Below are 21,857 nucleotides of genomic sequence, written 5' to 3' on the forward strand. Positions count from 1 at the left end.
CATTTTGACAAGATGGTAATTAAAAGATTATAAGATAAAGGTTTTACAATATGCCTTAGTCTTTGAGAAAACAAGTCAATGGATACTTGGGCTGTATCAATACTAAGTTGCAGTCAGTCAATTAAATTGACTTTGAATTGATTAATGTTTGGGTGAATTACTCAAACTTGCCCTTTGTCATTGACATAAAAATGCTGGTTTTAGTTAATTTTGAAGATGAATTGACTTGACCTGATGCATTAGTTTAGCGTTATGCCAGCATAAGCTCAGAGGACTCTCAGCTTAACTTCCCTGTTTTCAACATTTTAGGGGGAGTAAATAGAGTCTACAAGGTATTTTTTAAAGTAGGGAGCTTCATACTCTTTTGTGCACTTTTCTACTGTCACCAGCCTGTGATTAGAAGAGATTTCTCTGCCAAAGGATGACAAGTCATCCCTTATTGAGCACTTAATATATGTCAAGTATTTTGCTCATTATTTTAATATATTAAGTAATTAGAACCTCAGAAGAATCTTATCAAACAAGTCTATTATTTACATTTTACAGATGATAGGACTGAAGCTCTGAGAAATTAAGCAGCATGTAACAGCATAGTCCCCACTCTACTCTTCACAATTCAAAACCAAGTCTGTCTGAAATCAAAGCCAATGCATCTTCAATGCTCTGGCTTTTACTCTCACATTACCCCTATCAATGTCCATATACATCTTCTGTATTATTTAGTTGTTGGATGAGAGTATCAGGAGAAATAAGATTTTAAGTACAAAGACTTTCTTGACTCAACATAAAGCTTAGTCTTTGATTGACTATTTCCTACTCTTCTTTCACAATTCCTAAGCCAGTGTGAACTTCCTAGGGTTTCTTAACCCTATGCTAAATTACCATCTCTTTCTCATACTTCCTATTCATTTTCTTTTAAGTGAAACTTAACAAAGAAAATTAGAATATCTAATTCTCAGTTATACTATACTTTGATTATTTTTGCCCTATGGAAACTGAGCCTTTAAAGGGAGGAGAATCTCGCCCTCTCGCAATCCCTAGGAATTTTATCTCCTTCCACCTGCCTTGATTACCAACATCTTACCCTCAAGGAGCTACAGCTAATAAGATTGGTCAGATTCCAGAATCTTCTGTGGAAGACTTGTGTTGGTGGACAATGTCACAGAGTGTTCAAAGGTGTTCAAATGTCAGCCAGAGTGGTGATCTTTCTGTTGCTTCTTGCTCCACACCTTAAGCTGGTATGTTTCTCGTATGTCTCTGTAATTTCTTTTTCAATCACATGGTAGACAGATCTGGGGCTACTGCCCTGGCCATAGATAGGTATTGGGGGAAAAAACGTTCTCTCTCTACTCTGATGGCCTTGAACGAATTTCAAAATATGTGGTATTGTTTATCAGAGACCCTAGGCCAGAGTATGGAGCAACAATAGGCCCACAAGTAACAAAGTAGTACTCTAATTCTCCATTTGTGGTTTCTTTTGTGTGGTTCAGAAAGTTGGAGACTTCAAGTAGAACCATGGTGTCTGTGCCAAAGTAAGATCTGAGCATTCCTGTATCCCCTGGTCACTGAATCATCTAATCATGATCCCCAACCCCCAACAAATCCACCATACACATAAGTTTTGCTGTAATGTGGCTGCTATGTTTTGAGTTATGGAAAGAGAATGGAATTAGAAGGAATCAGAATCAGTGGTGGTCACTTCCAATGTGTAAAATGTGAATTGCTAGAAACAACCCCAGATGAGGCACAGATTTCTGAGCCATGAATCTCTGGGATTCCAGGTCCCTGGAAATCAGAAATTCCCTCAAACCAATTTGGTGAACACAGCCCCTGTGCACCAAACCAAAGTCCTGGATGTCCACTCACCCGTGCACTCTGCCCTGCAATGAGCTGGTCATCCTCTGTCTGAACACTTGTCCGGCTACGTACATCATAATCTTCTTGCTCAAAGTCTGAATCGTCCTCTAGTTCTTCTGGGGTCTAAAAATACAGAGGAAAAGAGAAAAATCAGCATACAGATCTCCCTCGACTTACAATGGGGTTAAGTCCCAATAAACCCACTGTAAGTTGAAAATATCATGTCAGAAATGCATTCAATACATTAACCTATAGAACATCATAGCTTAGCCTAACGTACATTAAACGTGCTCAGAACACTTACATTAGCCTACAGTTGTGCAAAATCATCTAACACAAAGCCTCTTTTATAATAAAGTGTGGACTACCTCATGTCATTTATTGAATACTCTATTGAAAGTGAAAAACAGAATGGTTGTCTGGGTACAGAATGATTGTAAGTGGATTGGTTGTGGCTTGGCTAACTGGGAGCTGCGGCCTCTGTGCCTATACAGTAGTAATGGATAACATGCTTTATGTGCCTTCCATATGCCTATCACTTTTCTAAGTGCTTTACATACATTAACTCACACAGTTTTCTTGACAGTCCTATGATGTAGACACGATCTTCTCCATTTTACACATAAGGAAACTGAGACATGAGAGGATATACCTTGTTCAGAGTCTTCTAGGGCAGGCAGTTTGACTCATGTACTTGAAACTACCATGCCGTGTTAATTCTAAGAGGATAAATACAGGAGGTGGCAAGGACAGTGCAGGAAGGGAAAACAGTGCATTAGTGTGACATTCTCTGCTCAACTGTCTTTAGCCAGAAAGCTGATGGTCACCCACAACCTGCCTCCTGGTACATAGGAGCACCACCTCCCAGGGCTCTGTCTTTCAAAAGGAAGGAACAGATCACAGGCAACACTGATGATGCAGTTGCCCATTCCCCAACTAAAAGGGCATATTTTAATTAATTTTTCTACCTCAGTGTAATTAACCAGGTGTGGTTATTGATGAAGTCTTGAGATTGGTCAGACAGGCATAAAATGGGGTCCTTGGTGCCAATATCACATTATGCTTAGTAATTTTCCGAGCTTTAGCATATCCCTCTTGTTTTCCTTCTCTCTCACATCAACCTTATTAATATTTACTCAGTCATCTACAGATGTTCAATATTCTTTCATAGGAATATTAAAAGAAAGAGGTTTTTTTCCCATGTTTTATTAACTCAGGCATGGGTGGGGTGGGCAAACCCTGGTTCACATAACTGGTAGTGTTTTCATTGTGGACAGAGACAAGAATCTCTGTTCATTTCTCACTTTTCTGGAGTGTGTCGAGGAACAGTTACAGCAAGTTGGTAAATTCTGCTGACAGATGAGATGACAAGATTGTAGACACTTTTCATCATTAGTTTTTGAAAAGGACAGAGAAAAATAAAATGGAAAACCTCACTCAACAGAAAAAAGGAGAAAATGACAGTACCTATAGTACTGTGTCCAAACATTGCAGTGATTTGCACATTCAGTAGATGAGTCAATGGCAAATGCAACCTGGCAGCCTAAGGCTCATAATGATGAGCTTGTATTCAAGCAGCTACAGCTCAGGAGCCAAAATACAATTTAAAAATGGCATTATTTCATTTTTTTTATATATAACTGATTCACTTTGCTGTATACCTGAAACTAACACAACATTGTAAATCAACTATACTCCCATAAAAATTTTAAAAACAATAAAATAAAAATGAAAAAAAAATAACCTGGATATGGACCCAGGGGACCTGAACATTTGGGGCCTAACTCTGCCGCTGATAGGCTGTGTGTCTTTCACAAGCTACTTAGAGCTTTTCTACCTCCTCACTCATAAAATGGAGATAATAACTGCTACTTGCCCTGCCTGCCTCACTGGATTCTAGGATCAAATATATATGAAAATGCCTGGTAAACAATAAAAGTAAACTAAAATAATAAGTGATAGTGATCATCATTATGCTTAATAATAAAATATACACCTAGTAAACAATAGCTACAATCATCATCATCATCATAGCAATCATTTTTTACTAACCACTATGGGTCAGGCATTCAGCTAAAGGATTTAATACTTACAATGACCTAATGAAATAAATTTAATCCCCATTTTATAGATGTACAAACAGGTTCAGAGCTGTTAGGTAAATTTTCCAAGGCACCACACCTAGCAAGTCGAGGGTTCCAGTGCTTTTAACCATCACAAATACCACCAGACAAATGGATGAGATTAAAATATTTTCTTGTGCCTAAACCGTGCAGCAAACCCATCCAAGCCACCCATATACATAGTTCTGTGCATGTGAAGTTTCCTAATTTCATGTAATTGTGTCTCCTATCCATGCTGTTATTTTTTTTTAACTTATTCATTTTGAGTGTTAATTTCTGAGTGGTCAAGGACCTCCACAAATTAAAGGAGACATGGAAAAATATTGATGGCCTGCAAATGGGCCGGAGATAATTAGACTTGTATCATTAGATAGTGTCATAGGGTAAAAGGAATAGAAAAAATATGCAATTCACTGGACTGGAGGCTGGAGAGTGAAGGTCAAACCTCTCAATTCTGTCCTTATGTGCTCTCAGGGAAGGCCTTTTTATAAAAATAAAGAACCACTTTGACCTACCCTTGGTTCCATGGTTCTACTAATAAAGTATTTGGCCTGTAAAATATCTCCCTTTTAAGATAATTCTATCCGATTAATGTGTGCATATTACAGAAGCCCAAGTATATCATGTGACTTTTCCAGGGTCACACCACATGTCAGCTGCAATACAAGATCAATCTACCTGCCTCAGTTTCCCAATCAAATGCTCAATCTTCTCTACAACAGCTTCTGTAAAGAAGCAAAATGAGAAAAAGCCGAATAATTTACAGTCATTTCACCAGGACATGTGAAAAATGTAGTAAGGACAATTTAAATGAACAGCTCAAATGTAAATGTGTTTCATTGGGAGCAAAAAGATGACACAATTTGGCAACTGCAACAGGAGAGTTTGGGGGATGCATGAAGAAGGATTTCCCAACAGATCTCCAATCACTGGAATGGATTGGAAGTTAGAAAGCAGAATTAAAGATTTCCTAAAGCCAATACAGAACAAAATCTCCCTCATCAGGACTGATTGGCCACTGGCATCTCTATTCTGTATTACTCAGGAGGCTTCCTAACTTAGCTCCTTTTTTCTGCCCTTACACCACACTTCCTATTCTCACCAGTATAACCAGGATGTTCCACTTAAGCTCTAACTCAGATCATGTTATTGTCCTGCTCAGAAAACTTCAATGGCTCCCATCTCTGATTCAATAGGGTTCTTAGTCCACATGTGCCATTCTCTCTGCCTGGAACACACTTCCCCTAATACTCTTTTTTTTTTTTTTGCGGTACAAGGGCCTCTCACTGTTGTGGCCTCTCCCGTTGTGGAGCACAGGCTCCGGACGCGCAGGCTCAGCGGCCAAGGCTCACGGGCCCAGCTGCTCTGCGGCACGTGCGATCTTCCCGGACCGGGGCACGAACCCGTGTCCCCTGCATCGGCAGGTGGACTCTCAACCACTGCGCCACCAGGGAAGCCCCCTAACACTCTTATGGCTTGTTTCCTCCTCCTTCTCCAAGTATCTTTCCAAATGTCACCCAGTGGCCACCCTTCATAAAACCCACACCCATCCTGTGCTCTCTCCCCTTTATACTGCCTTGGTTTTCACATTAACTAGTATGTTATATCTACTTGTTTGTTCTCTGTCTCCCACCAAAGGAATATAAATTCTTTGAGGACTGGAACCTTTGTTATTTTGTTCACCTCTGTATTCAGGGCACTTCCAACAGTAGGACATCTAGTAAGAATTCAATAAATGAATTAAGTCATTAAATGAATGAATGACTAAGATTCAATTACCAAAAATTTTAAAAAATCATACTAAGTTATTTTTAATTGAGTTAAGGAAACAAAACTAGGAATGTTATGGGACCATGTTGATAACAGCAATCTATTATAGGTAAATCAGTTTTGTCACATAAGTTGTTTCTAAAGTCTCTTCAACGCTTTATTTTCTAGCTATGACAAATATTCTGACTCCAATCTTTGCAATTTTGATAATATTGCTGACTAATTTAACAAATTCTATCTCATTAATTGATTGTATGAAGATAAATTTCATCCAGAAGTTTGAGGAAGGGAAATATTTCTTGGGAACATACTAAGGCCAGGTCTATACTAGTACTTTATAGCTGCAGTAATATTTGTCCCATTTACAGATAAGCAAACTGAGGCATAGAGAAGGAAATTAGCATGCCAACCACCCCAAAATAGTTAAGCCATAGGTTCCCAAACTTTATTGCTTCAAACATTGTCTCAGTAATTTTTTCATGGTGTCTCTAGGCTAAGAAACAAAAGAAAACTAATGGTTCTGCTTCTTAAGCAGTTAGATCATAAAAATGGATTAAGTTGATTGGCCCTAACAATTTAGTGCCTGTTGCATACTGCATTACTTCTCAAACCTTGGAATACAGTTGAACATCCATTGAGCTTGTTTTTTATCACAGCAACCACCAGAAACCCTGCATCACAAATACATGATAGGATCAATATATGATCAAAAGGAATGTACCAACCTAATATTTAAACTGTGAGCCACCTTCAGCTACTATGTCACACAGTATCTGAGAGATGTTTATGTGTTTCCCTTGACATTTTAAAATATCTTGCAATGCTCCAGGGCATCTTCATGGCCATTTTGGGAGGTGTGAAGTTAAGCTATAGAATCTTATCTGAACCCTGTCCTAAGCCCTATTGTTTCTCTTCCCTGCTTTCAAAAGTTTCATATGCAACCAAATTAATGGGTTCCAATTACAAAAGTTCAATGTACAGATATCATTTTTTGTCGTGGTCATTCTATGAGAAGCAACTACTGTTTTGTTGAATACAGATATTCTGACACCAAGATATTACCACCTTCTATGCTACTTTAATTTCCAATATTAAATGTTTAACTCCTTGTGTCTTAAATATACACTTGTTCCTCCTTATTTGCAGATTCTTTATTTGTGAATTTGCCTACTCACCAAAGTTTCTCATAATCCCTAAATCAATACTTTTGTAGTTATTCACAAGCATGTGTGTGCAATGTGGCAAAAACTTTGAGTCACTCAACGTGCAAATTTCCAGCTGAGGTCATACAGCACAATGTTCTGCTTTCTTATTTCAGCTCTTGTACTGTAAACAAGTATCCTTTTTGCAGTCTATTTAGTGCCACATTTTTGCATTTTTGTGCTTTTTGTTATTTCCCTGCTTAAAATGGCTTTCAAGTGTATGTGCTGAGGTGCTGTTTAGCATTCCTAAGTGCAAGAAGGTTGTGATGCACCTTCCAGAGAAAATGCATTGGTTAGATAAGCTTCCTTCAGGCGTGAGTTATAGTGTGGTTGGCCATGAGTTCAATGTACACGTATCAACAATATATATTAAATAAAGTGTCTTTAAACAAAAACATAAAACAATCTAATATATTGAGCAGTTGATGAAATTGTGACCAGAGGCTCACAGGAACCTAACCCTGAATTCCCCCTAGAAGCAGTGTTTCAGTATTCTTTAATTCAGGGTTCACTGAATATAACTACTGCAAATAATGAGAATCAAATATATGTTGGTGTGCCAGATTTGTCTATCCATTTGTTAAACTACCATATTAGGGTAATCAGAAAACTCCTATGTAGCTGATAGATCACCAAAGACAAGCCTTGGCAAGAAGCAAACAAAAAACTGTTTTATGGAACAGAGGGAGAGTTGACCTGCTCCCAAAGAGAAGTAGGAACCTGAAAGGTGAGGTTGGAATATAGGAAGGACAAGCTTTGTATGCTTCAGAGGGTTGTCTGGAGCTGGCCTGGAGTGCCTACATACTAACGTCACCATTAAATATGTATTGATTGCTGAGAGGCAAGGTGATGGAGAATTTGACCTTTCAAGGTCCTTTCTGCATTTATTTTTGGGAAAAAAAATGCTTATTTTTCCAAAGCATAATCAATACTTTGAGAGGAAGGAGGCATGGCCAGGTTTGCTGAGAAAGAGCTCTACTTGTCTTACTGTCTTTCTTCCTGACTTAGTGTAATGATTTTTTTTTTAAGTGGACCTAACCATCATACACAGAAAGCAAACCAAGAATTTAAGCACAAAATAAAGCCATTCTGGTGCTGAATGGAGAATGATTTTTAAAATAACAATTTGTACATACTGTACATTTCTCCCTTCCTAAGTTTTAAGTGTTGTGAAATCCATCTGATCAAATCACTTAAAATGTCAAGATGGAGGAATGACACTTCATGTAACAAAGATATGGCATTTTTATCTAAAATTATGGTTTATTACAGCTCCTGAATGAATAAATGAATGATGGCTATAAACTTCCTCAGCCTCCCAGCTGAATGGTTGTCACAAAAATGTGACGGCTAACAAAGCAGAAAAATGACAAAAGAGGGAATATGTCTTGAGAATTATAGTGGAATTTAGTGCCAAATGCTTTGAAAACATAACTCTCATGGTCTATTACTTTATTTCACAAGTTAGTATATAATGGGAAAAATGATATAATTTGTTACAGGCTTAAAACATTGAGTATCCTTCCTTTACTTCTCCTCCAGTTCTCACACCTTTTCTCTCTGTCAGTTTCCCATCTGCATAGTTATCTCTTTTTCTTTCCCCCAACACACACAGTATTAAGCACTGTGCCAGACAATGCAACACAGTGAAGGGAAAATAAAAAATACAGTCTTTGCTTTCCAAACTTTCAGTCTAAAGAAGGTAATAGACATTAAAAGAAATAGTGTAACGATTATGATCACAAGCAGAAAGAGTTATAGGTAGCTAAAGAATAGGGTCAGTATTTTTGAGGGAGAAAATTTAGGGAAAGAAGATTTGAGCCAGGTCTTGAAAGATGGTAAGAGTTTGACAGATCTAAAATGCGGGAAGTTAGAAGAACAGGAAATATATTTGACAGTCTCCAAAGTCCAAAGTTGAACTCCACATTGTTACGTATAACTAGTATTGTCTGATACAACTTATGCAATGTGTAGGTGTGTGTTATAGAGAGAGAACAATAAATCACAGATAATTCTTCAAGTATTGAGGGACCACACACAGAAAATAAATTGATTGTTACTGTGTTTAAGGGGATGTCGGTTTAGATGCTCAGTGATCACCCTGAGCATCTAAAAAGAGAGAAAGTGTTTCAAGATGCACTCAGCAGTTAACTCATGGTTTCACTGAGCAGCCTCAGAGACAGCTATGGAGGCTGAAGATGGAGATACAGTCTAGGGCTGCCTCATCCAAAATGGTGGCCACAATCTACATGGAGCCATCAAACACTTAAAATGTGGCCAGTGCCACATGTTGAAAAGCTAGTTTTGGATACCTTTGAGTAAATAAAATATGTTATTAAAATTAGTTCATCTGTTTCTTTTTGCTTTATTGACACATCTACTAAGAAATGAAAAATTACAAATGTGCCTCACATTATATTTCCATTGGACAGCAGGCTTTTAAGATTAGCACCACAGACGCATCTTCTCTGCCTCAATCCTAATACCCACAAATATATCTGTGTCATCAATTATGCTTTTGAACATGTATTTAAGTTTACTAAGAAAGAGTTCTGTGGCTAAGAAAAGTGTTTGAAACCTACTGTGCCAAATTGTTGATAAGGCAAGGAGAAAAAATAGTCTCAACTCATGATGAAATATTGTGCAGCGGTTAAATGGGATGAGGTAAGCTATGTGTCTTCATAGAGATAGAATTGGGTGAACAAAGCAAGTTGCAAATAACACTTATATGAGTTTTAAAATCTGCTAGTGTGTGTCTATATATAATTACTTAGACAATGGTTTGGAAGGCTCACACCTACCTGACATCAAAAGACTGAGGATGGGAAGATAGTAGGGTAGGTGATAGGGGAGGTTTGCTGAAAGATTATTTAGCCTTATTTATAATGTCTTAATTATTTGTTACAAGAAGAAGGTAGCTCTGTATCACTTTATTGTCATTATCAATATCATTATTATTATCATTATCACTAATACTACTAAGCTGGGTGATCTTCATTTCTTTCCATTGCATGGCTTTCTGATTCTAATGGGAAATAGTGTTAGCAATAGGGAATGGAAGGGGCACCCCTAAGTTGGTATCAAATTTAGGCAACAATGTGTGTAAGAAGTAGGCAGGACATCACCCTTCAGGATATTCAGTGCTGATCTAGGCTTGTTGGGATCACTCATCCCTTTATAAGTAAAAAGTCCCCATTGTCTGACTAGATGAGGAGCTAAACAGCTTACCAAGTTAAACTAAATAATTAAAAAAAACAAAGAGTAAATTATTTGGGGCCCCTACTAGAAGTTCCATTCATCTCCGAGCTACAGAGACCTCACATACCCTGATCATCAGCACAGCCTTTCTGATGTCCCGAACACCGTCGTATACCAGGCGAGAAGCATCGATGAACTCATTCTCTTCAAATGGTTGAGGGACGTTGGCACTCAGGGCTTCAATGGCAACCTCCACTTGTTCAGCAAAGCGTGGCATCACTGTGTTAAACAAAGTGAAAAGCAGTGGATTAGACAATCTTTCTTTCATGCTCCCTTGTTTCAGTCCTTAGGGAAGATGGCAGGCTCTGGGTGTCCCAACATTTCAATGAAGCTGGGTGCCTGCCTGTCCATTTTGGAGTGGATCCAATTTAGTGATCTTTGTGCCACTTACCTTCAGCAAGGAAAGCAAACCGTTACTCCTTGAATGGCGATGGTATGCAACAGAGCAAGTTTTTGAAACCTGCCTAAGGTAGTGTGGAATAGTGTATGTGAGTCCAGGTTTCATGTTATCCTGAGTTAAGTTCCAATTCTGTTAGTTCCTAGCTGTGAAACCTTGGTCACATTTTCTTAACTCTTCTAAATCTGTTTCTTTGTATATAAAATATGATAGTAAGCTCTTACCTTGGGGTTCAATGCGATAACACATACAAATGCACTGGATGACATCTGGCCTTTAGAAAACCTCAATAAATATGGACCTAACATTAAATGCTAAAGTCATAGCTGGTTGAATAGCAGACTTTAATCTATGTTGTTTCATAGTAAAATGTAAATGAAATGATCCAATCCATTCCACTTATGTCTGGAATGCAGGCCTTGAGACACTGGAGGTGGGGAGATGGCTGTGGAGGGAGGCTTGTGAAAAGACTGTGTAAGAGGGGAGACGGAACACCCAGAATATTCCATCAGAAAGGCTATGAAAAGAGACCAGTGGACTCAAAGATAATTTGATTTTGTTCCATTTTCCCAGAACTTTGTTGATGTGCAAGAGGATACATATGAACATTTTAAAACGTGGGCATCTCTTTCCTTAAATAAGGACAATTACATACACACTGGAAGTTTGTGGAAAGTAAACTTAGTGGCTACTTAAGAAATGCTGCTGATTCACTGATTCTCGAAAATTATAATTCAATTTTTTCAGCTGTTATCTTGTAACAATCAATTCATATGGCAAAGGAAAGCCAAAAGCACAATTCTTTTTATTTACAAGGACAATAAAATAGAAACGTCATTCATCTATTTCCATTTCTGAATTTTCAGGCCTGATTCGTCGTTATACTCATTTTCAAAGTCTGTGTATACTTTAACATCCATTCTAATCCCTAGTGGGAGAAACTCTGCTAAATTACTTTACTCTCCACAGTCAGAGTATTCAAGATAAAACATTCCTTAAAAAATGTATTTCTACTAGGAAAAGTCAAATGTTATTTACAAAAAAAAGGAGGGTAAGAGGAAAACAGAGTAACCACTCTTTCAACAGAAATTATCAAAACCAAAGCATGGCAAGGGGTGAATTTCCTTCTGTGAGTAAATTGCTATGAATGGTTCTCTATACTACTTGAATTTTTCAATTGGGCCTTTAAACTGCTTTTATATGAAAGGAATTTGGAAGACGTTGAGAATATTGCTGCAAATATGAATCAAATGAAAATATATTTCTAAAACCCACCACAGTAAACTAAGACCATTTCAGCTATACACTTGTGGTGGGAATAAACTGTTTTACATTTCTAAATAATCTAGATAATTGAAACTGATCTCCTTAAGCATGAAAACATTTTTGTATGTGTCATTTTCACATGAGTAGCTTTCTTAAGGGAAATTACAAATTCCTTTCCTTTCCTAAACTCAAAATTCTAAATAATATTAATTCCATTTGATATCTAAGCTGCCATAATGACCATCAACAATTTTACAGATGTATATGATAGTATCTGTAGCACTTAGCTGCACAAATTTTTGCCCCTTTTTTATAACTGATAAGTGACTGGTACTCCTCCATGTAAGATAAATACTCTTACAAATCAATAAGGAAAAAATAGAAAAATAGACAAAAGTTTAGAAAAGGCAATTCACGACAAGGAAATCCCATATTATTGATAAATACATAAGATGCTTGACTTCACTAATAAGTGGAAAAATTACAATGTAAATAATGAGATAGTTCATACTTGTTGGAGGATGAGCAAACAAATTAAAACTTAAAATATCCGTCTTATTGAGCATGTGGATCAAAGGGAAACCTTCTACTATAGATGGAATGGAAAATGGGAACATATCATTTTGGCAAATGCTTTGTCAAAATCTAGTAAAATAATGCTTTCCAGAGCCAGTCAGTGAGTTGCGAAATTAGCTAGGGCATAGCCAAATGCTGACTTCTGAGGAGATACTGATAAGGAGACTGAGTACACTGGGGGCAAAGGAATGTCTTTGTGTCTCTAGAGTTACAGTTGTTTTTTGTTAGGTTGAATATTCCAAGAGTTAATAATAACAAGAGTTACATTAAACCTGAGGATAATAACTGCTTTAAGGGAGCTCTTTCAACAGACTCTAACCCAGACCTATTCTGAGTCTTCTAACTCAGGGGGGAACCACTGTGATCTGTGCACCCCAGGTTCACAGACTATATATATGGACGGGACAAAATGAACTTAAGGATGTAAATCAGGAAATAGCCAGTATATTAAATCGAGTAAGTCCTGAGGTCTAAGTGTTTACTGGGAACAGAAAGCTAAAAAGATATGTCATTTGTGAGAAATTGTAAAATGCACAAGAATACTGTGCATAATTTAAACATATACTCATTTTTATTACACATGTTCTGAGAAGATGTATGTAACCTTAAGTTATAGTGGTTACCTTTGAGAGCAGAAGGAGAGGCATGGAATTAGGTAGAGGTCTTAAGGAGGCCTCAGGTGTATCTTATTTTTGAAATAAATAATAATGTGAATCAGATATTGCCAAATAATATTTGTTATACCTTGGGGTACAAGCTGAGTGTCAGTTACATGAGTCTCTGTTCCTTTTGTATTTTTGAATCTTTTCAAAATTCAAATTTAAAAAGAGATCAACGTAATACCCTGAAGACTTTATTTCTCCTTATAGAATAAGGCTCTGACAAAATAAAGTTCTAGCTCATGGCCCAAACATAATAGAATCCAATTTGATCCATAGTATTAAGTGAGGAAGACCCTCAGAAATGTTGACTGTGATCAAATGCTTAATATTCCACTAAGACCCACCAGCTGGAAAACTGAGTCGAGTAGTCCCTATCCACTAGACCCTCCCTGTGAAAACCGTTGATGAAGTCCAAAAGGGAAAGTGGGACTGTGTTGCTTTGTTCAAGGTCACCCCGAGGAAGAGCTGGGGAAGAGGAAAATGCAGGAACTGATATGCTCTCTTTCTCCACTCTGCACGGATTCTCTCAAGAAAGAGAGAAGAAAGCTAAACTCTAAAGGGACCATTCTCATAAGGGATGCTCTGGGGCCCAAAACATACCCAGTACTACTCTGAAACACCAAGTTTGGCAGAGGGCATTCTGTTTGCTCCAGCATGGAATACAGAATCTCTCTTGGGAGATTTAGGAGGTGCAGTTTTTGAAGGAACAACAGTGTTGTGGATGTGGCATTGTCAGAAGAGGCAGAAAGAAGAGATTGGAAGAGAAAATACCGTCAATTTTCCAAGGAGGAAAAATGGTAGAGGAAGTGGTGTGGAATCCTTACTTTTCAAATAGGGGCTCAAAGGACAGTTTAGCATTAATATTCCAATGACCTTATTTTACTCCTCAAGCTGATAAAACCTAGAATTTGAATACATTCCATTTGATATTTATTTATTGTAACTGACAAGACATCCATTTCTCTTACCACAAGTCAGTGTTTTTCTGGGTCTGACCCTTAAGGAAATTTTCTTCCATGCTCTGTTCCTAAGTGCATTCAATACTTATTTATTTAGGGCTTGGTCAACTGCTAAAATTCTTTAACCAACATACTTTTGCTCTCCACATTGGTGCTTTCTTTCCTGTTTTAGTTTTATCCTCTCAGGTTTTTAAAGTGATAAGACAGAAAAACAAAAGTTTATAGAACAATGATCCATTCTGACAGAACCTAAGATGTTAGTTTAATTATGAATTCTTCCAACACTTTAATAGGGCTTGAAAAATGAAATACCCTCAAAGTAATACTGAGATAGAAACAGTCTCAAAGTACTTCAAATATGATGCTGATTCTACCTCTCCCTAATTAGGACAAAACACAGCATTGCGTTTGTGATTCACACATTGTATATTAACAGAATTTCTGATATAGGATTATATAAATAGAAGCTTCCTTCTACTTTACGAATTACATCCAAAAATGTAGACACCAGTTTACTGTTATTTATCAGAAATCCTGGATTGCTCTTAATAGCTTATGTCCTGAAGGGGTGATCAAAGTTGGAAATAAACTTTTAAATTCTCACTGTACTTTTGTATGCAGAGTGCACACTAGGCCACAGAATGATGATATTCCAGGAGTAATGAAATCAGAGTTAAGTATGCATATAAAAATCAAGGTCACCTATTCTAGTGTTGATCGAGATCCTAAAACAGAGGTGAGGAAGATCTGCACTGAATCCTCCTGGGAGACTTCAGAGGTGAAATTTTAGAGCACAGGGTGAGTCAGTAAATTGAACAAAACATTGTGCTAAAGATGCAAATAGGACTGCCGACAGCCATAAGAACCGAATCCAAGGTTAAATAGAGGCAGTAGAAATGACTAGCCAACCAACTCCATTGCCTCTGAGTAACCACCTAAAAGGTCCGTGCCCTGATGTAAATATTCCAATGACTTCTTTTAATATAGAGAGGACTATAAAATCTCTTTATCAAGATATAAACACAAACATCTGACACCTGACTATAATTCCTATCTGTCTCTGTCGCCCCACTTATTCTTACATATATTCAAATGTTCCAATTAGACTGAATTACTTCTATGTCTTCAAATATGACAGAGACACACCATGTCATACCATGTCCATGATCAATTTATTCTCTCCTACTAAAATGTACTTCTTTGTTTGCCCCTGCTGAATACCTCCTCAATCTTCAACAACCAGTTCAGAATTGTCTGCCATTGTGAAGCCTTCTTTAATCCCAAGACACTCCAAATTTGGCCATTCTCTACAATTTTATAACATCCTAATTATGCCTGCACTATTATAGTACTTAGTACACTGTATGAGGATTGTATGCCATTTCTGTATGTCAGCTGTTTCCCACAAGAGTCACTTTTAGGCAGAGACCATCTCTTCTTCATTCATTGCATCTTAAGCCCTTATTATGCTTCTGGCACAGCTATATCCAGCTGGGAGAAGGATGGGAAGTGAAAGAATGGGAAGTAAGAAGGAAATAATTTGTCACCAAGTATTTCAGGGACAAAACGAGCAGTATCACATTCAACATACTAAGTCGCTCTCTTTCTGCCCATCATTTCATATTAGTTCAGTAATTTTATTAAAGAGTTTCATGAGTCATTAACCAAGTTATTAGTGGGCATTCTAGTTTTGGTCTCGAGAGACCTTTCAAAAAACTGAGCTCAGAATCCTTTCAGGACCACCTGAGTAGAAGCTTCACCACTGAGCATGGAGAAAGATTTATTATTGTATACTTGACTAGTTGACCAAAGCCAAACTAGCATATCTGCATGCATAGGGGTCATCCAATTGTGGCGGTGCAGTCAACCAACATGCTTTCTTGAGTGTGTTCCTTACACAAATTTTATTATTGAGGATAAAAAAGAAAAAAATAGACAAGGCCTCTATTCTAGAGAAAGAGCCAGTCTAATAAGTGTTAATATAAAATAGAAAAATAAGAATGAGAACATTTGGAAATAATCTAAAAAGAGAATAAAATATTAGGACCGGGATAGAATTGTGGCCAATTCCAGTACAAGAATCAGTATAATCACACCCTCTCCATTACAAATAGATATGATGCTTCCATTTTAACAGTTGAAGTTAGGCAGAGAATTAGGTATTAATCAGAGTAACTGGAGCCAGAAAGTATTAATTTGGGGAGACTCTGTGGGGGCAACTCTAGTATCCCCCTACATCAGGAAAATACTACGTGATGATGTTTCTGTAGGTAATGGATTCTTTCCTATAAATGGTTTCTATCAGACATTTCTAAGCAATTTTATTCAAATAGCCCCCAATTAGATGTCAGGTTAAGAGAAGAGAATATAAAGGAGAGAATGATGTAAACCATCATTCAGGCCTGAATTTGGCCAGAAGAAAGTCTGACTGGCATTTACAAGACTCTGTGTGTACCTTGATAGTTCAGCACATCCATGAAGCATCATCAATTAGAAAGGAGCCTGTTTGAGTCTGAAGCTCCAAGTCTTACTAGTGTAGAAGTAGGAACTAACACAAACTGAAGCTGTAACATATTTGTTGCTTTGGTAACACTCAAAAATGATGGAGGACAAACCATAGCCACTGGTCATTGTTTCATATTGATTCAGTAACTTTAGTAAAGAACTTCATGACCTATAATTAAGTCATTAGAGGATGTTCTAGGGTCCCCCCATCCCAAACAGGGACCTTTCAAAATCTTGAGCTCAGAATTCTTTTTAGAGCTGCTTACGTTTCTATCTATTGGACAAGAAATAATCAAGTGGATCTATAAGTCTACCTCATGAACAAAGGCTATTTCATTACTGTCTGTAATTTATAGACCCATGCACTCCCAGTAGATGTAGAGGCTTTCCTACAAGTACAAGAGTGGCCATAATCTTGTTGAAACACTTAGCTAGCATTTCTTGCATTATCCAGACCTTTACTTCTTGATTTTGCACACTCGCTCTAATACTGGTTATGATTTTCATCACCACTCAGCTTCTTCTGAGATTAAAGTTTGAATCTCTGATACTAAGTCAAATGAAATGTTCCCTAGTAATGTCACTAGATTCTTTCTTCTGTTTGACATGTACACTGTTACCTTTGAATTATGTACTAGCTTTGTCTTGTTTCTCTGTGCAATTTCTCAAATCTGTCCTTCTCTGCTCCAACTCTCCTCTCCAATCACCTTGTTCCAATCTTGGCTTTTATTTCCTCACTATCTAGATCTGTTATTACCCTCTCCCCTCCTGGGCAGATACTGCATAGCTCTATCTAGACACAATGGAAGGCACTGCACGAAGAAATAGGTACATTATGGCAGAAGTTAAACATGTCCCTGTTAAATCCATGTTGTGGGATCCGTTCATATGTCTTAATATTCTATCTTAATTATGCTAGTCATCACCCTTATTGTTTGTCCCATCTTTATGCATTTGCAAATATGTATGTGTGGTAGTCAGCCTCTGAGATGGGCCATTCTTTCCTAGTATTCATGCCCTTGTATGATCCTGTCATCTTGAAAGTGGGCTGGAACTAATGACTTGCTTCTAACTGATAGAATATAGAAAGGGTGATAAGTTGTCACGTTGGTAATTAGGTTACAGAAAGGTGCTGGCTTCCCATCTTTCTTGCCTTTTCTTGCTCTCTCACTTGCTCACCCTGATGGAAGCCAGTTGGTCTATGGAAAAGCCTCCATGGCAAGTAATGGAGAGGAGCCTCTGGTAACAGCCAATAAAGAATTGAGGCCTTATGTCCAATAAGGCAACTGAGGCCTTTCAACAACAATGTGAGTCAGCTTGGAAGTAGGTCTTTCACCAATTGACCCTTGAGATGACTGCAGCCCTGGCCCATACCTTGACTGCATCCTTGCAAGAGATCTTGAGGCAATGCCACCCAGCTAAGCTGTGCTGGTCTCCTGACCCACAGAAACTATGAGATAGTAAATGTTTGTAACGTTCATCCATTAAGCTTTGGTGTGATTTGTTACACAGCAATAGCTAACTAATAAAATATGCTATGCCAGAAGTAGAAATAACAGTAAAAATAGTCAGAAAGACATATTAAAATTTCTGTTCATTCATTTGTAGCAGCTATGCTGGTCTAGGTTTCTGGTATATTTATTGCACTCAGGCAGAAGCTTAATTGAATCTTGATATTTGATTATATTTATTTACAAGTTAACCAGTTTGAGCCTCAGTTTACACAAGTGTAAAACAGCTGGCCTTCTGGTCTTACATAAGGTTTAAAAATAATACATTCTATAAATTCTATATACAATTTTAAATATAAACATAGGTAGTACTTAGTCACTGGGGATAAAGTGGCAAATAAAATAAATATGATCTTGCCTTCAAGGGACTAAAAAGTGGGATGTACGTAAGATGCTTCCCATTGTGCCAAGCACACAAGATTCACAGTAAATGTTTCTTGTAATTGTCATCTTCACATCATGACCCTTTTTATCTACCAGTCCACGCCCCCTTTTTCTTTGTTTACAGCTGGCAAAATCATCCGGTCTCCTTTGGATGGAGCTTGGAAGTACAACTACGTACATGATTCATCACCAAAAAGTGGGCCTTGTGGGAGTGAAGTAAACTGAAAATAGCACACAAATTAGTGTTGAAATCTCTGAAAATTGGGAAGTTGGTACAATTTATCTGAAAACTGAATTTCCCTGCTTTTATGCCCTTCTCTCTCCTTGGCAGGACTACATCATCTTTCTGATGGTTTTGCATTTTTAATAATTAATTTCCTATGAAATCTGCCCTCAGGACAAGATTTTATAAACTCACTGTTAGAATTTTCATTTTATCTTCATTGCCAAGAAAGCCAGTGTTAGACACTGTAGTACAGTATGACCTCACCAGATCCATGAAGAAAGGAAACCTTTAAAAGTTAGAGACTTTACCAAAAAGCTCGTAACTGGAAAAAAAAAATCAAACCCATCTTCCCTATCTCAAATTAGACACTATTTCTAAAAAACCTCTCAGCTTAACCTAATATTCTTGTGAAAGTGTTTTCCTTCTACCTCAAATGCATACTACTATTTTATATTAGCTGATTGATTGGATGTGAATCTTGAGTAAAGTATCCCCAAATGTTTTTTAAATGTGGAGGAGGGAGTATGGAAATAATATTTAAACTCTCTAAATTGAAATAATTCTCTGTCTAGGCCAGTGATATACTAGCTTTCACCGTGCTTTCTCTTGATAATTCTTCATCAAGTTAGAAAATATTGAGCTCTGGAAGCTAGGAGCCAGGACGAAAGAAGCCCAGCTTAATCTGCTCCCTATTCCCTGGTGACTATTTGTCAGCTGTTTTTACCCCTCTAGACAACCATCAGCATCCTCCTGGCTAGTCCTAATTCTTCCATGCTGTGTATATTCTTGGACTTTCTTTCGTCAGAGTCAGTCATCTGTTCCCTCTGTGGGAGTTCCTAAAGGCTGCCATTTTCATAAACTCATGTTTGGAAAATTATAATGTACATTTCAAACATCAAAATCAAACTCAAGCTCCAGAAGGCCATACATAACCCATGAGCTGAATTGTTTGATGAAAGATGAAAAAGGACTGCTTAGAAGAAGGAAAAAAAATCTTCTAAATTCTGTCCACGATAACTACCCTGAGAGAATCAGGCAGCATGCATCTGCTTTTGTCTAGACACAAATTCCTTTCCCCAGGGAAAGAAAATGCTTGCTTGGAAAGTTCTTACATTTTAAAATCAGCATTTCAAAAATAATCACAAATTGTTTATAAGTTAAGAGGAAAGGATGGCACATTTCATTCTGAAACTTAAGGAATGAGTAAAGAACTGAACATGATGCTTTATTTAGCTTACAGTGTTTGTAGAAACCTAGCTTGATAAATAGTTAATTTTGGCGTCAATGAGATTTTAAATTTTAAGATGTAATAAAATAATTGCTAGGAATTTATTGCTCTTAGTTTAAAAGATTCTGATCTTGATCATTAAACATGCAATTTTTAAAATTAGGAAGCAACATACACACACACACACACACACACACACCTGGATAGAAAATAGAAGGGGGACAGAGAATAGAGAGGTACCTTAAGACAGAAAAATGAGCAAACACAGAGTTTGCAACACCTGGTAGGACCTTAATGAGTGACAGTGAGTAATGGGGCACAGAGGAGTGGGATTGGCTGGTATGGTTACAGAAGACTTCGCTTCTTCTCTAGGAAGAAATCAGCTAGCGTTAGAGAACAGGTAAAATATAGAAAGGCAAACCGAGTGGGGAGGTAATTTTGGGGTCAACTTGACAGGAATATCCAGAATCTTTCTGGTTCTTATGTCCATATGTTATCCCAGCTACAAGCATAGTTTCTTATTTTTCCTAATCAAACTATTTCTGGAATATTCTAATGATGTTCCCATTCAAGTGATTGTTGACATATTCTTCCTTTCTTTGATTCCAACACCTATTGCTGACGTGGTAGGGATTCTGGGTAAAAGGAACTTACTGCTGCCTCACTTGTGCCCAGTTAATACACCCTGGCCACCAATTCCTGTGGACCCCAGCACTGGCCCTTCTGCCATTCCATGGCCAGTACCATGGATGCTGATCCCTCATATCCTTGAAGTGACAAAGAAGTATCATGTCTTTTGCAGTCCCCAGGATTATGAGTCTATGATGTGACTCACACAGAACTGGAAATTCATGTCTTCCTTTTAGTTTTACTTTGAAAATTGGGCACTGTTTCTTCCACTATGTTGCTCCATAAATGTGTAATTGTGAGTCTTCCTATATCCATCCTATCCCACCTCCACTTCCATGTTAGAAGTTTACTATCAGGCTAAAATTGTTTCTCTTGGGACTTCTCTAGTGGTCCAGTGGTAAAGAATCTGCTTTCCAATGCAGGGGACATGGGTTTGATCCCTGGTCAGGGAACTAAGATCCCACATGTCCCGGGGCAACTAAGCCCACACGTCACAACTACTGAGCTTGCCCCTCTCAGTGAGAGATCCTGCGTGCCTCAACGAAGATCCCGCATGCCATAGCTAAGACCCGAGGCAGCCAAAAAATAAAATAAAATAAAATGATGAAAATAAATAAATAAAGTAAATAAATATATATATTTTAAAGTGTTTCTCTTATTTTCTCAAGCTGTATTCTTCTCAGGTGGTTCTTCAGCTTCTCACGCTGAGAGAGCTGGTCATGTGTGAATTCTAGCAGAACATATTACTTACAAACAAGCCAGCATAGAGAAGATATTTTCATATTTCTGCATGGCCAGGGCTTTCTGAGCAAAAATGACTGGTAACCTGGTTCTAGGTATGACTCAATAGTAGTCCTAAATTGGTGAAATAATCCGGAAAGAGATTTACGGGTTTATCTCCCCAGAGATAGGTGTTTACATTTCAAAAGAGAATAAAACCAGGAGCCATTCATTTATATTCTAAAGGGTTGTAACAACCTGGGGACCTTTCTGGGAGAGAGTTTATTAACATTAAAGAGTGAAGGTTTTTCTCTCCCTCTCAGGAGGGGAGGGAGACAGCTGAGCACCAATTGCTATATAAACTCTCAGATTCATAATTTCGTGGTTCTTCTCCTGTAGTATGGACCTCCTTCGTGTGGGCAGACTTTATCTGACCTTATCACACTGCCTTGAGTGGTAGAACGAGGTATAGGGAACTGGCAATGTTATTGTTACTAAGAAAGAAGTTTGTTCTCTGAGCAAGAAACCTTGCATTTGCATTCAGGATAAAACAAATAAATACTGATATTAAAAACCATCAGCC

The 21,857-nt window shown here is 37.7% G+C and overlaps 1 protein-coding gene across 2 annotated transcripts in view; it reads right to left on the reverse strand.

The window, feature by feature from the left end:
• The window catches only part of CTNNA2 (catenin alpha 2), a 1,193,101-nt gene that overhangs the window by 70,671 nt on the left and 1,100,573 nt on the right, over nucleotides 1-21,857 (reverse strand). For both annotated transcript variants that reach the window (XM_030837530.2, XM_030837533.2), the window contains exons 13-14: nucleotides 10,278-10,429; nucleotides 1,867-1,980 (exon numbers count right to left, since the gene is read on the reverse strand). In XM_030837530.2, the coding sequence (XP_030693390.1) occupies nucleotides 1,867-1,980; nucleotides 10,278-10,429 (266 nt within the window). The remainder of the gene's footprint in view (nucleotides 1-1,866; nucleotides 1,981-10,277; nucleotides 10,430-21,857) is intronic.

This window comes from Globicephala melas, chromosome 12, assembly GCF_963455315.2.
Source record: "Globicephala melas chromosome 12, mGloMel1.2, whole genome shotgun sequence".
In the NCBI taxonomy this organism is placed as follows: domain Eukaryota; kingdom Metazoa; phylum Chordata; class Mammalia; order Artiodactyla; family Delphinidae; genus Globicephala; species Globicephala melas.